This window comes from Anas acuta, chromosome 2 (genome assembly GCF_963932015.1).
Source record: "Anas acuta chromosome 2, bAnaAcu1.1, whole genome shotgun sequence".
NCBI lineage: Eukaryota > Metazoa > Chordata > Aves > Anseriformes > Anatidae > Anas > Anas acuta.
Window position 1 is genome coordinate 103,761,227 of NC_088980.1, and position 14,565 is coordinate 103,775,791.

Here is a 14,565-nt window from a genome sequence, read left to right on the forward strand (position 1 = left end):
GAAAGGTGATAACAGACCATTGTTGCAGGTTGAGCTGAGACCCACCGTCTTTTGGCTGAACTACAGGTGAACACAGAAGGCCTTAGCTCCAGTGAAATAAACACACTGCTGCACAAAACTAAGATTGAGGCAAGCAAGTTTGAATCATTTGTCAAATAGCTTCCCTGGGTTGTGTATGAGTGATTCAGTTCAAAATATACATAGACAAAATCATGCTCCAGGAACAGCCTAAACAGTTCTTGTTCCAAGAAGAGTCTGCCAGAAAGCACTAGGTGAAACACAAACCTTGAAGAAGCTACTAAGTGCCTCTTGTGGCTTGATGTCTCAGTGCCCATGCAGGACGCTCTGCAGCGTTTGGGATAGAGAAGATTGAATTCAAGAAAAGTCCTATTTCCATTACCAACTTCTCATGGAGCAATCTTCAACACTTCAAATTTCCCTTTCTCTCTTGGATTATGAGAGAAAATGATATCATAGTCAAGTCCACTGTATAAATTTGAGAAAATTTTATGCCTGAAGTGTATATAGGCAATTTACCGTCTTCCCTTTGGAAGTGTACTCTCCATAAAAAAATTAAGGATAAAATCTTCTGGGCACTTTGAATTGGAATGATCATCAGAAGAAGCACTTACCAGAACTGAAAATACTTCACTAAATCATGATTTTGTCTAATAAATGCTACATCACTAGCTATAAGGGAAATCTGACTGACCTGAGGGTCTACAGAGGTGAATAGTTAGTTTAAAAAGAAAAAAAGAACTAAAAAAAAAGGGCCAAAACTTCAGTCAAAAGAGCACACAGCAAACAGCTAAGCTGAAACCAAGTGTTTTGCCACAGACACATTACTTTGTTTTGCACCCTTTGCTGTTTGCCCTTATAGCTTGTGCTTGTTTTGGCACGGAAAGAACTGCTTTGTCAGGTTCCAGTGTTCTGCAGGTAAACATCACCATTTGCTCTGTTTGTTTCTATGTATTCTAATGTATTACAAACAAAACACAGATCTCTGTGAAGAGAAATTTGTTCCTTGGATCACAGGGCTGTAATTAAAGCTACTAACTTTTGCCAACAGCATTTTCAAAATCATAATTTGGAACATCGGTTATATTTTGCCAACACAATCAAAATGATCCTGTATATTTTTTAAAAAATATAAGAAAATTCAAGTTAGAGCTCATTTCCTGTTTAACACACATTTTAGGACTGTGCCATATGATGAGCTGTTATGGTAGTGCTTTTTTCTGAAAGTTTTGGGGAAATGCAAAAACATTGGTATTATCAACTGCCCTCTGTATTCTATATGTACAGCATTTATTTTCTAACATTAAAAGTGCTCTACTAAACAGAATGTTAAAATACACAGGAAAAGAAAATGGGGGTTATGTAAACCTAATTTCTCATTCACTGTTAGTTTCTGCACTGCTACACATTTTATATTTGATTCCCTTTTAACTTTGTAAACAGAGAGAGGAAAGAAAATATATTATGCTAAGTATTATGTTGCAATTGAACTAGTTAAATGCTGAAGATAATGGAAAATAGCATTTACGCTCATCATATTGAACAATAAAATGAATGACTGGTGTATTTATGAGCTTGTAAAACTAGCATCGAGATAGCATTTCTTTAGTTAGTTTTCCTACTGGAGTATAGCTAGTATCTACTAAAATATACACTTGCACACAGGGCATGGTAAAAGTAGAATCAAACAAACTATTTAATTTACAGTGTTGTCATTTTAAATAAAAGCAAATCATGACATGTCTGGTTTGACAGTATGACATGCAATATAAAAATCAGCATTGTTCTTAACAGTTGTGTTTAAGAAGGCTATTGACTGCTTTACATTTTGTTATGGGAACAATAAGAAGTTCTTCTGGTTTGACATTACAGTAGATAAAATATGACTTATCATAAAGTAACTCTGGAAAATTATTTTTTGACATTGCAGCAGGAGACTCTATAACATAAGCAAAAAAACCCCAACCTAACTAAATGGGTCATTCAACTGAAAGATAGATCTCTGAACCATAGCTCCTGACCATGCTCCTCACATAAAGATCTCCCTGGCACCCACAAAAAAAAAAAGTATTAATTCTGTTTTGCTGGTTATAGTTTTAACCTTCTACTCAGAAGTCAAATGTTGTGATTCCTGGCATGTCAGGAAAGAGAGAGAAGACTCTAGTCAGGGGAGAGGGAAAAGTATCTAACAAAGACTAGGAGTCTCTTTATCAACAATGCTGACAAAAAAAAATATATTTTATTGAAACAGTTGAGTTAGGTGTCATTTACCTTCTCTCCCAGGTAAGATGGTGGTGCTTTCCAGTACAAACTATGCACTGAAGTAGGCAATTCTTGAACATCAGCCACTACGCTATTACTGACTGGATTGAAAGTGACTGGAATATCAATATTTCCATCCATTGCCTCCAAGCGCCAGTTCCTCATGTCCACAAACTAAAGAAATAAAGGAAATGAGAGTTTGTTTCATCCTTTATTAATCTTCACCAACACTACGTAATGGGGGGAAATTGTTTAGACTGTAATTCCCTAAACGTGGATTCAACCCCTTTAAAGGCAGCCCAAAGTCTTTGTCAATGGATGTTGGAAGGATCTCAAAACAGAGCTTAAGAGGGACAGATGTGCAAAAGCTACCTGGGATGCCAGCATTTGGCTTGTCAGCTATGAACTAAACTCTGTCTTTAGTCGCATGAAGACATGCTGCTTCTGGAGGTGACTGGGAATTATGTAGATAAACCCAAGGACACAATTTAGAGCTTCATTTTTTACGTCCATTCTAAAAATCAAACCAAAGACACTAACCTGAAAGACCTGATACCTGTTAGTGATAGGTTACATGGGAGGAAAGGGACATTGCAGGATATTTTGGGGAGGCAGGCAATGTAGCCTGATATTCTGGCTCTTTAATAATGCACATTTTATGTTCTTGGCTCTTGTTTTGTTAAAGACAATACTTCCTATTATTTGTCAATGTGCTGGGGAAAAGAAAGCATAATGCATATGTACATGAACAGCTCTCAGAACCACAGCACAAAAAGATATGTTTTCAAGAACAGTCTTTCCTAAAGACAAGTCTAAACGAAATCTTCCTAAAAACCAATGGAAGTTAGCTACTGACTTCACTGAGGCCAGATTTTCATCTTTGCTTGTAAAAAAATGAAGTGCCATGATCTGGATTACATCTAGTCTATGTCTAATCCTAAACTTAAACTACGGTCAACATCCATCATTCTAGGGTGCTACTTCTTCCTTCTCTTTCTCTTGCATTGTTTCAGACAGTTATTACTTTTATTTATTCATTTACTTATTTACATCTTCAATCATCTTACCTCATTTCTACCATTCATTCATGTTGCTAACACTTTAAAGCCTATTTTGGCTTCTACCTTTTCTCACCCTTGATAGTATGGTTTAGTTTGTTTGTTTTACAGGGACAGAAGAAGGACAATTTTTACTTCTCTTTGGAACCCGCCACACACTTCTTAGGTTTCAAAACATACCTGTGATGTAGATGTGAAATGGCATGTGTGTTTATCAAAGCATGATGAATGAGACCATTGACTTTAATGATGAGCCAGTGTCTGAAGATAAAGCACTAGATAGCTAGCTTAATTTCAGTCTAGCTAGCAATCTGTAAGCAAACAGGTGAAAAAGGCCATTTCTGCTGATGGGCACATTCAAACTACACCTAAGTCCTAATGATGCTGCACCAAAACTGCACCATTACTTGCAAATTATTTCCCATCCTTCACAACTAATAAAATAGCATGTAGAATTTTGGAAGAAAAATGGCATTTCCATAATGGAGTAAATGTAGGTTCGTGACAGCAAAGAAGAAAACTAATGAAAACACCTTGGTTCTACGACGATTTGTGCTGCGACAGTTGCTGGTTGCCCCAAAACAAAAGCAAGTGGTGCATCCCTTGGGATTAGAAGGGTCCAGATAAAATGATCCTGGTCGGCAAACACTGCAATCTGCACCTTCTACATTCTCCTGTCAAAACACAGTTGAAAGAATTCTCAGAGTTTTCCTTTTGGTTTTGTGAGGCTCCCAAAGCCTTCTGCATATAAATAAATATTTAAACATACGGAAACATGAATGAAAACATGTGACTGTCTGTGTACACCATATTCTAAATGCAAATAAAATTGACTTCTTTGAGACTATCTTAGTTATGAGCTGTCTTTCCAGTTTATTAAGTGAACCACTGAGTAATACATATTAGTCAGAGACAGCTGGTAACTTCCCTGCCAAAGCCCTCCTGCTGGCTTTTCAAAACCTACAATATAAAAGGTCTCTTGTGAAAGTTCACATTTATCACATTTAATTATGCAGATCAGAACAAAAGAAGATTTTCTGGATATAATGATGTGGTGAAATGTCAACCGACATAATATGGCTAAAAAAAGCCTGGAACCTGGTTAACATCCAAAAACTGAGATGCAGATGCATAAAGCAGATCTATGCAGGGTACAAACTGCTTCAGGGAATCAATGGACATCTACATTGTAGCACTGTCAGATACTTCAAAGACTAAGACTACCCATAAAACAGATACTGAACTCATTAAAAGAAAAAAAAATCTGCTATCATGATAATCTGTACACATATTGCAAGGTGCAGTGCTTTTCTACAGCTACATTTAATTCTAAATGATAAAATCACTTTAACCATGCCATTAAATATGAAATGATCACTGATGTGCAAACAATGCTTGTGAATGCAGAAATAATTTGATTTATCTGACCTTGCAGAGGCAAATTCCTGTATGTGGATCACAAATATCTGGTTCTGTTCCATCTCTGTTACAATTACATGGCACGCAGTTTGGGAAACCGTAAGTACCTGGAGCACACTGATCACACCGCCGTCCTTTTATTCCTGGTTTGCATCTTTATCAACAAACACACAAATAAGAGAAAACCAATGAGTTAGGCAGGAATGGAGAGAGGGAAGGAGGAAGGGAAGATTGAAACAAAGGGCTGGTAGCTTTCTGAAGAAATTGCATGGCTGTGAAACAGCTTTATGATTTCCAAGAAGAAACAGCAGCAGGTTGGTACTGATCTCAGGTTTGAATGGTGAGAAATACTGCAATGTTTCATAGGGCTCATAGAAATTATTAGGAAGGGATTTAATTTCGTAAGATAAATGCTCACAATATAATTAGACTTTTGCAGCTAATCAGTCCTTGCAGCACAGAACTACTCTCACTATACACCAAAGAGTGAAACATGGATGTTTAATACAGGTAAGCACAACTGGAAGAAGATTTACAGCTGGAGGATGTGACTGGGCATTTCTCAAGGCACTCAACTGCTAACAAAAAGGTGGGTAAACCCATGAATATGAATAATTATAGGGACTTCAACCTGCTACAAGTCTTGTGTTAGTTTAAAACTGTTCAGAAGGGATAAAATCCACTTTGCTCACAGTGAGGGCTGAAACCTTTGGATTTATTTAGGAGAAGTCTAGATGATGCAAAAAGCACTATCAAGCTACAAACAAAGCTTGAGACAGCAGAAAACATCTTTCCATAGCAGCAGCTCCTTCCTCCTGCCTTTGGAATTAACTTCTTCATGAAATCATAGGTCTGACAACCTTTCTTGCTCCTGTCTATACTAGCCTATTCTCACAATCTATCTTTACTAGTCCAAAAGTCTCAAGAGAGTAAGGACCCACTGATAAAGAATGCCAGCCACCACCACCATCCACATTTTTAAATCACGTAATTTACGACTAAACTGTAAAAATGCTCAGAGATTTAGCGGAATCTTCTTTTGCTCTCAGCATCAAATTTATATGTGTACTAATGCTACAAACTTAAAGGATATAAACAGTTAAAGTGTGCAGACAAGGTGCGCTTCATGTAAAATATGAAAACAATTACCTAGTTCATCAAACAATGGGCGAGGTTTCTCAGAGTCTCTCTGAATGCATTACCCATACACAGAGATAACTGGAACTAAATGGGAACTTTGAACTTCATGTAATCCAAACAAGGAAAAGTATTAATCAGAATCTAGTAGTTGGATATATACTGTAGAATCAGTCCAAAAATACTGGCTAAAAGTCAAGTTTTGCTTCAGAACTATTGTACTTTTAAATTGACATTTCATTTATCTTACCAATTGGGCTGTATGTGATATCACCATTATAACCAGGCAATACAGCTTTTCACTGAAACAGGAAATCTTACTATTTTTGCAAATGTTGCCCTCAATTTTACACAAGCATAAAGATAGGGCTTAGCATATCTAAAGTAATAGATTTTATTTCACTGAATTATGTATTTTATTTATTTTTTTGCAGCTTTGGTTGCCTCCTGTAAGAGCAAGCTATGGGGAAAACGAAAGTAGAGACCAATTAGATGTAGAGTGCACCAGGACGTGCAGAATATGGTACACCTTAACCCTGAATCCTTACTTCCATCTATGAAAGAAGTTTCCTGTTTTGTCATTGGTATAAAATAATTATTCAGTTCATACAAAACGGACAGACTTAGAAATAATTTTAAATTCAGGAAATAGAGTATTCTCTGAAAATGAGTATTATGTCATATTTACAGGACTAATGGCAGAGCAGCAAAGACCATATTTCTCTTTGTTTAGACACTACAAAAACATAGCCAGTCCAATCAAAATGAATTAACCTTGGCCTTATGCAACATATTGGCTCCCGCATATTTGTACCTGCTATTTAAGGACTCACCTCTCCAAGGAAGTAATAGGAATGTTCAACTACATTAATATTGACAGCATCTGAATTTAATAAAATTCCCAAGAGTTACAGCTGTATGCTTTCCATATTTTAGACAATACAAATAGGAGAATACATAAAAGAATCAATTTTCAGCTCAGCATGCTGAGATACAAAAGAACAATCATATGTCATACAGAGGGCATAACAGGGCCCTGTCTGTCACTCCAATTGAACAGTAGTTTCCATACACACAGCACCTATCATCAGTTTCTCCAAACTCATTGCAAATATTCAAGCTTTACAGTACTTCAAAACGTTACTGGACTTAAACCCACGCATTAGACTGTGGAAGGTCAACTGCAACGTTTTAACAATTTGGGAGATAACATACACAATTATAGATGATGCACGTGCCAGAAGTCAGAAGTTCTGGTCCAAGGTCACTAATATCTGGGCACTGGATAAGCTATATGAGATGAACAGAGATTTGGTGACTTACTGCAAGTGACATAGCATGTCACTGGCAAACGATGCATGCTTGGGTATCCCAAAGCCCACCATTCGTTACTGCACAAACCAAATTTTCACTAAGCATTGCATGTATTCCTGTAACAACTGAGTTCTAGCTACCACCAAGCACTGCTTAGATCTTTGCTCATTATCATAAAAGTTCTCCGAATCCTCCAAATACCTGGAAAAAAAAAAAAAAAAAAAAAGCAAACCACTCATGCAACATTATTAATGCATGTAGTCCAAACTTACTTGCATTGCCCGTTGTTTTTTTCACAGTCTGGGCTTGCCACATTAATAATGCCTCTTTCTGAACAGTTGCAGCTCTCACAGCCAGCGAGAGGGTGATAGCTGAAGTAATGTTTCTCACACACTTCGCATTTTGGTTTCACAGTTCGAGGAGGGCAAATGCATTTACCAGTTATGTCATCACAAAGACGCTGCCCACAGTTGCACACTAGGTCAAAAAAAAGTTCCACAAATTAATCCACAATAATCAACTTTTATTAAAATTTGTATATAAAACAAACAGACACAACATGTTTCATTTTCTCTCTTTCATTAGTTTTAAACCCAGGTGGCTTGTTTAACTCCAACTATTAAAATGATTTCAGTTTAAGACCGATCAAGGTCACGGAAACCAATTATGTAACTGTAGTTTCAAAGAGTATCTTGAGAGCCTGATTATTTTCCACAGAATGGTTGCTTAAATTCACCACAGCAATTATTAACGCTTCCCATACCTGCCAAGTATTAAACAACGAATAGCTTTGGTTTCAAGGGCACCATTTTTACAAAGAAACATTAATAAACATAGGGTATTACATCTACATTACACTGAAAGCTATGCTATGCTAAATCTAAGACTGTAATGGGGTTAGGTGGCAAAGCTTTGGTAGCAGGGCTGTGCTTCAGGGATGGTTTCTTTGAGAAGAATCCAGAAGCTGCCACATGTTAGATAAGGGCCAGTTTCAGCCAGCTCCAAAGGGACCCACCACTGGCCAGAGACACGCCAGTGAGTGATGTTGTTTGTGCCTCTGTGAGAGCAGATAGAAGAAAGGGTGGGAAAAATAAAACTGCTGGTTAACAGCAGCTGGGAGAGAGGAGTGAGAAGCAGCCCAGCAGCCCCCAAGGTCAGTGCAGAAGGAGAGCAGGAGGTGCTGCAGGCATGCAGCAGCAGTTCCCCTGCAGCCTGTGGAGAGGCCCCTGGTGGAGCAGGCTGTCCCCCTGCAGCCCATGGGTCCCACATGGAGCAGATCTCCACGCTGCAGCCCCCCCATGGGTGGAGGAGCCCCTGGTGGAGCAGGTGGATGTGGCCTGGAGGAGGCTGCGGCCCATGGAGAGCCCCCGCAGGAGCAGGCCCCGGGCCGGAGCTGCAGCCTGTGGAGAGGAGCCCACGCAGGAGCAGGGGGTCTGGGGGGAGCTGCCGCCCAGCCGTGGGGGATCCGTGCTGGAGCAGTTTGCTGCTTGGGGATGAGTGAACCCTGTGGTATAGGTCCACATGGGAGCAGTTCTTGAAGAGCTGCTGCCTGTGGGCAGCCCCCACTGGCTCAGTTTAGAAAGGACGGCATCCCCTGGGATAGACCCCACACGGAGCAGGGGCAGGGAGTGACCATGAAGGAGCGTCAGAGACAAAGCATCAGGGACTGACCGCAGCCCTCATTCCCCTGTGCCGCTTGGGGGGAGGAGGTGGAAGAGGGTGGCTGGGAGGAAGGTGTTTTTAGTTTCTTTATTTCTCACTGCTCTAGACTGTTAGTAATAAGCAATAAATTTCTCTGATCTCCCTACACTGAGTCTGTTTTGCCTGTGTCAATAACCATTGAGAGATCTCCCTATCCTTATCTCAACCCTTGAGCCCTCTTCATCATATTTTCTCCCCCTTTCCTTTTGAGAAGGGGGACTGAGAGAGCGTTTGAATCTCAGCTGCCCACCTGAGTAAAACCACCACGCTATGCTAAACCTAAGATGGCTCAACCAGCCTGTTACAGGGTCAAGCCCTACAAAGAAAAGCGAGGCCACTGCCTGTGCAGTATAATCTGAGAATAAAATAACTAAGGTCAGGTCAGGCACTGAATACATCAGAGCATGTACTTACACTTGCAAAATGGAAATCCATAGTAGCCAGTTTGGCATCTGCTGCACTGACGACCGATGACATTAGGTCTGCACATACACTGCCCTCCCAGGGGGCTACAAGTGGGGCTCGTGGCACCTTCCCTATGGCAATTACATGGCACTGCTCCGTTGTTGTAGAAAGCCACTAGCGACCTTGCAGAATCCTTACAGAAGGCTGATGATCTTTCTGGGCTATTTACATTGAAATATAAATCACGTTAGTAATGCCACTTGAAAACTGCTGGGAGAATGCTTTGCAGTAGTTCAGTAAATTGGGGTCCTGTCTTTCAAACAATTCTTTGAAATATGGAAGGTATCAGTACACATGCAAGGATACGCACAAAGTCATTGCATTAGTAGTAAGTGGCTCATGTAGGTAAGATTTTTTTTTCAAAGAAGTGCTCGTATTAGTCTTATCAGTTCAGACATGCCAAGCAAAATATGAAATACCAAAGATGGAAATACCAAAGACAGAGAGATGACACAGATTTTCCTCTTTTGTACTGTGAGCAATAAAGCTCTACCCTTACATTTCATCTACAATAGAAAGTCATGCAAAAATGACTCATGGAAAATTAAAAGGCCAGCATAAGCCATGAAAAGCATTTGAATGTAGCAGAGCGATGGGGATTTTATACGTTTCTTTAATATGGAGTGAAAATAATATCAAATCCTAGCTTGCTCAGTTTTTCAGAGAGTGATGCTTACTCAATATAAAAACTGTTTCCTCCACATTGGTTGATAAAATCAAATGACTTGTCCACAGTCTTTTTGTCAAGAATTTTGTAACTGTAGTTGTCTGCTGGAACAACTAAGACATTTTCCTTAAAACAACAAAAAAGCTAGATTGTACATTTCAGAGAAAAACAAAAGAAACAAGCTAAGGCATTTATATATTTAAACATTACTTCATTATGAATTCTGGATTTTCCCAAAAATGCTAACACTTTAAGCAAAAGGGTAGGAAAATATACTTCATTATCTATCTCCCTGAACTTAGAATACAAGCAGCATACAATAAAAATACTGTATGATATCTTAAAATTTAAAGTAAAAACAAAACTAGTGTACAAGATCCTAAAATATTGAAAATTTGAAAATTGATAATTTAAAATTGTCTCTAAATGGCTGGTGAAACTGAGAAGAATACTTCCAAGTATGTTTATGCAATAAACTTACCAAAACCAGCATTCTTCCGTCAGGTATAATGACTGTAACAGAGACTTCAGGTTCAGAAATGTCAAGCTCAATTTGGTTTTCTACAATCACCTGATCCCGACATCCAGAAGTATGAGGGCAGAATGAAGCATTGATGGAACCTATAAGAAAAAGCACAATGCCAAATAATGACCTGAGTGCCAAAAAGCCGAGAGGAGAATGAAGTTAGATCAAATTTGAAAGCCTACCTGACCACACACGTCCTGCATTCACATGCACCTGCACAGGGAACGTTGGATGTGCTGGCTGATAAAAATGTAGCACAAATACGTATCTGCCCAGGTGTGGCACTCTGCCACTCATGGTAATCTGGTTCTGCAGAAAGAAGAACAGCTCTAACGGTATATATGTTTTGCGAAATACTCATCATTTCATGAACTGTGCTCTGTATTGCTTAGTTGCAACAGAAGAGAGGGGGCTTAGCATTTCTCAGGAAGTTAACAATACCTTCAAAGGATATGGCATTGCATCTGCATGCTCCTATCTGTTCGCATGCCAAGCATATGTAATTCACTTCTGCAGTCTGTGACACTACTACAGCTTTAGAAAGAAGCTGGCATTTTTGTTTCTCTTTCTATATATTATATTTGTGGCTTATTCAATCTGCAATATTTTTATCCTATAATTTAGTTGTGATTTTCTTAGAATGCTTGATCTATTCACCTTTACTAAGAACATAATTTGTGACTTAGGAAACAGTATTTTCAAAATGTGAACTACCTGCGATGATGTCAGGATGACTTTGTTAACTGAGTCAGAAGGTAAAGGGGCATTCAGTGGATCATGGAGTATATTTCTCTGTACTTCAGAAATTTTCCCATCCCTGAATGCATCCAAAACCAAAGCCGCTGGTGGAGTATCATACACTGATGGAATGCATGTTACTCTAAAAACAAGAATTATATTAATTACTCTTGTGGTCAGGAGCATTCCTTAAGCATCATGAAAGAAAAAAAAAAAAAAACAAAAAACAGTCAAGTCCCAGAAGTTAATACATTAGAATGTAATACAATTAATAACACAGTAGTAACCACTGTTACTCTTTGGAATTTTATGATCAATAAATGAAAAACAAAAGGTATAGATCTAACTCACAGAGGGGAAAATGTACATGACTGCTTTTATTCACTCAAAATTTCCATAACCTGAACAGTTTCAACAAAAAGAGTTTGCTAAGGAAACCAAAGGTGTTAAAAATACAATTGTCAGTGAATTCAGTTAGTTACATTCACCAGTTGAAATTTCACTTCTACAAATATTTATGTAGGTGTATCCCTTAAACATGCGAGTTTTCCCATTGAAGCCAGAGGGACTACTTAAGAAGTACTTAGAAGTTAAGCATACACTCAAATATTTGTAGAATTGAAGCCAAAATAAATAACAGTGCTCCCTGAAAACATCCCCTTTCATCCACTGTTGTTTTTAACTATTTCTTCCTTGGTATATTTAAGTCTGAAGAACTTGATTGAGAGAAGTAGTTTCCAAGACTGCAGGAAAAAATGTTATTTGGGGGTTTCACACTAGTATTTATTCACTTCGTGTAAGTACTCAGCAGACAATGATTAACCTCTGCTTAAGACAGGCCCAGAACTGGAATGGCAAATACGTTTCAGGGCCAGGACTGAGATGTATTTGCCAGGCTTGTGTGGGAAACCACGTGCAGCATCCACTTATAATACTATTAAACTGAGCCAAGACTCTGAATCTTTCAACTTGGTGAACACTGAACACTTTCAGGAAAGCAAAAATGCTGCCAGATAACGGTCTTAATAACAGACCATAAATATACAGTAAACTATGCAAGTACAGCAAGTGATTTAAGAAATAAATAAATAAAACCAAATAAAATAAAAGGTACGTATATCTACATTAGCTTGACTTTATACCATGCTTTTCACCCAGCCTCCTTTCCCCATTTTACTCAGAGTACAAATCCCCAGGAACGCCAAATGCCTTTCATGAGAGGACAAGTATCTTCAGTGTTAGAAAGCTACTCTCAGTTGTAAGATTCTGAACAGCGGGAGAATTAGAGCTGCAATTCAGTGCTATGCCCACTTGCAAGCCAAATGCAGTCACATGCTTTTATCCAGTTTAATATCCAGATTTTTCTGTTTCCTATTTCAGTTCAACCACTGAAACTACCATTAGAAATCACCATCTGGAAAACCATTAGACCTAGTCACCAATTCTGCCTCTGAAGTGTTGCAAATGTAATTTACTATTACTTTGAGACTCCCTTCATTGTCAGATCAGTTGGGGTTTAAAAAAAACAAAACAAAACAAAAAAAAAAACACAGCTTAGGACTAGAATCACAAGGACATCCAGGGAGGTGCAACAGGAATTGAAATGTGGGGCTTCCTAATTCAGGAACTGCAATGATATTTCCTCTCTGGTGCAAAGAACGAAACACGTGGAGAGAAGAATGCCAACAGGATGGAGCAAGTGCTCTGCAGAAGCTGGAACTGACTAATTAGGAAGTGAACATTTAGGTTCAAATGTTCTCAGTAACAAGGGGACATTGACCTGTGTTGACCCAGCTGCATATGAGTACTCCAACTACTGGTACTACACAAGTATAAAGGAGGAGGGGAAGGATCTGCTGTGAGCAGTGAACGCTGAGGGCACGCTTAGCATCACCTATCATACAAGACCCACAACGAGGGGGAGAAGGAAGTGTCTTGTTTGTGAAGAAGGGGTTTACACATTGAGTAGTTTGGGGCTGCTACATTTTGCTGGTGTAGCTGTGAATTTGGGATACCTGAAAGGAAATTCATATCCCTTACCAATTAGAAATTAAAGCCATTCTGAAACAGGTGAAGCAGTAACATGCAGAATCAAAGTCCAAGCAGAACAGTGAGTATTTCAGGCCTGTTAATTCATGGCTTGCCACAGAAACAGCAATATTTTTCCAGCTTGGACACCTATTATACTGGAAAGCACGTGAGATACTTGTGTATTTTAATACATTAGCACTCGGTAGCTCAGATGGGAAAGGCTAGTATTACCAACATCTTGCATAAAGCCTGTCTATATTAACACTAATACTTCTGCTTTCAATTACCAGTACAATTATTTTAATTTTTTTTTTTTATTTTTACAAATGCTACCTTGTAAAAGTGGTCAACAAACAACCTTTGAGTCACTGAGAAAAGATTCATTTAAAAGCACTAAAATTCACTTTCGTCTCTCCTTGAGGGTCTTTTCCAGAAAATATAAAGGACAACAACAAGTAAGTTACCTTCCATCATGGGTACTCCTGTAAACGGCTATACAATGTACTTTAGGATTCACATATTCTGGAGAAAATTCTTCAGCTGATATAATACAAACCTTGTGCTGAAAAATAAGCACAAGGTACAATTAGCAATTAATACTGTAAATAAATAATAGGGCCAAACCTGAAAGGAGAACAATGTAGACTAATGTTAGCATAGGGAGATCTAAGTCCCAACCCATGTACTGTCATGGGTTTTGTGAGCAGTTTTGGATCCCTTACCTACCTGCACCTGAATGTCTCAGTATTTAAAAGTATTTTTCTGTCCTTCCCAGGGAACGTTAGCTATTGGGAAGTTAAATAAATTAAAATGCAAGCATATGTATGGTAATGGGAATCACAGAAGACCAGCTTGCAGGGTCGGAAGCTAGCCAAGGGTGAACACGATTATACAGAACAAGGGTCAGAAGGAAAAGCCCTCATCAGTGTTGTTAAGACTTTCAGACCCTGGGGGAATTCCTAGTCCTTCTGAAATGCAGGCAGTAATATTTGCTCACACAAAGTCCTTAGAAATGAGCTTTGGTGACTATGAGATTTCTTCCAGTGGATTCAGAATTCAGTTTAAAAAATGTTGGTCTTTTTTTTTTTTTTTGACATAAGGCATGGCTTGTAGGTAGATACAACAGTTAGTGCCAATAAAAAGATATTACTTGCACTTCCAAAATATGTAAGTGCAGGTTACAAAATGTGTGCATGAACTACTTCAAAAGGAAACAAAAAAGCACTTGA

At 38.6% G+C, this 14,565-nt stretch overlaps 1 protein-coding gene across 2 annotated transcripts in view; it reads right to left on the reverse strand.

Annotated features, from left to right (window-relative positions):
* LAMA3 (laminin subunit alpha 3) overlaps positions 1-14,565 on the reverse strand; it is a 111,394-nt gene that overhangs the window by 42,225 nt on the left and 54,604 nt on the right. For both annotated transcript variants that reach the window (XM_068671429.1, XM_068671428.1), the window contains exons 28-37: positions 13,801-13,898; positions 11,282-11,447; positions 10,750-10,876; positions 10,523-10,662; positions 10,052-10,167; positions 9,324-9,535; positions 7,481-7,685; positions 4,767-4,911; positions 3,872-4,012; positions 2,290-2,454 (exon numbers count right to left, since the gene is read on the reverse strand). In XM_068671429.1, the coding sequence (XP_068527530.1) occupies positions 2,290-2,454; positions 3,872-4,012; positions 4,767-4,911; positions 7,481-7,685; positions 9,324-9,535; positions 10,052-10,167; positions 10,523-10,662; positions 10,750-10,876; positions 11,282-11,447; positions 13,801-13,898 (1,515 nt within the window). The remainder of the gene's footprint in view (positions 1-2,289; positions 2,455-3,871; positions 4,013-4,766; positions 4,912-7,480; positions 7,686-9,323; positions 9,536-10,051; positions 10,168-10,522; positions 10,663-10,749; positions 10,877-11,281; positions 11,448-13,800; positions 13,899-14,565) is intronic.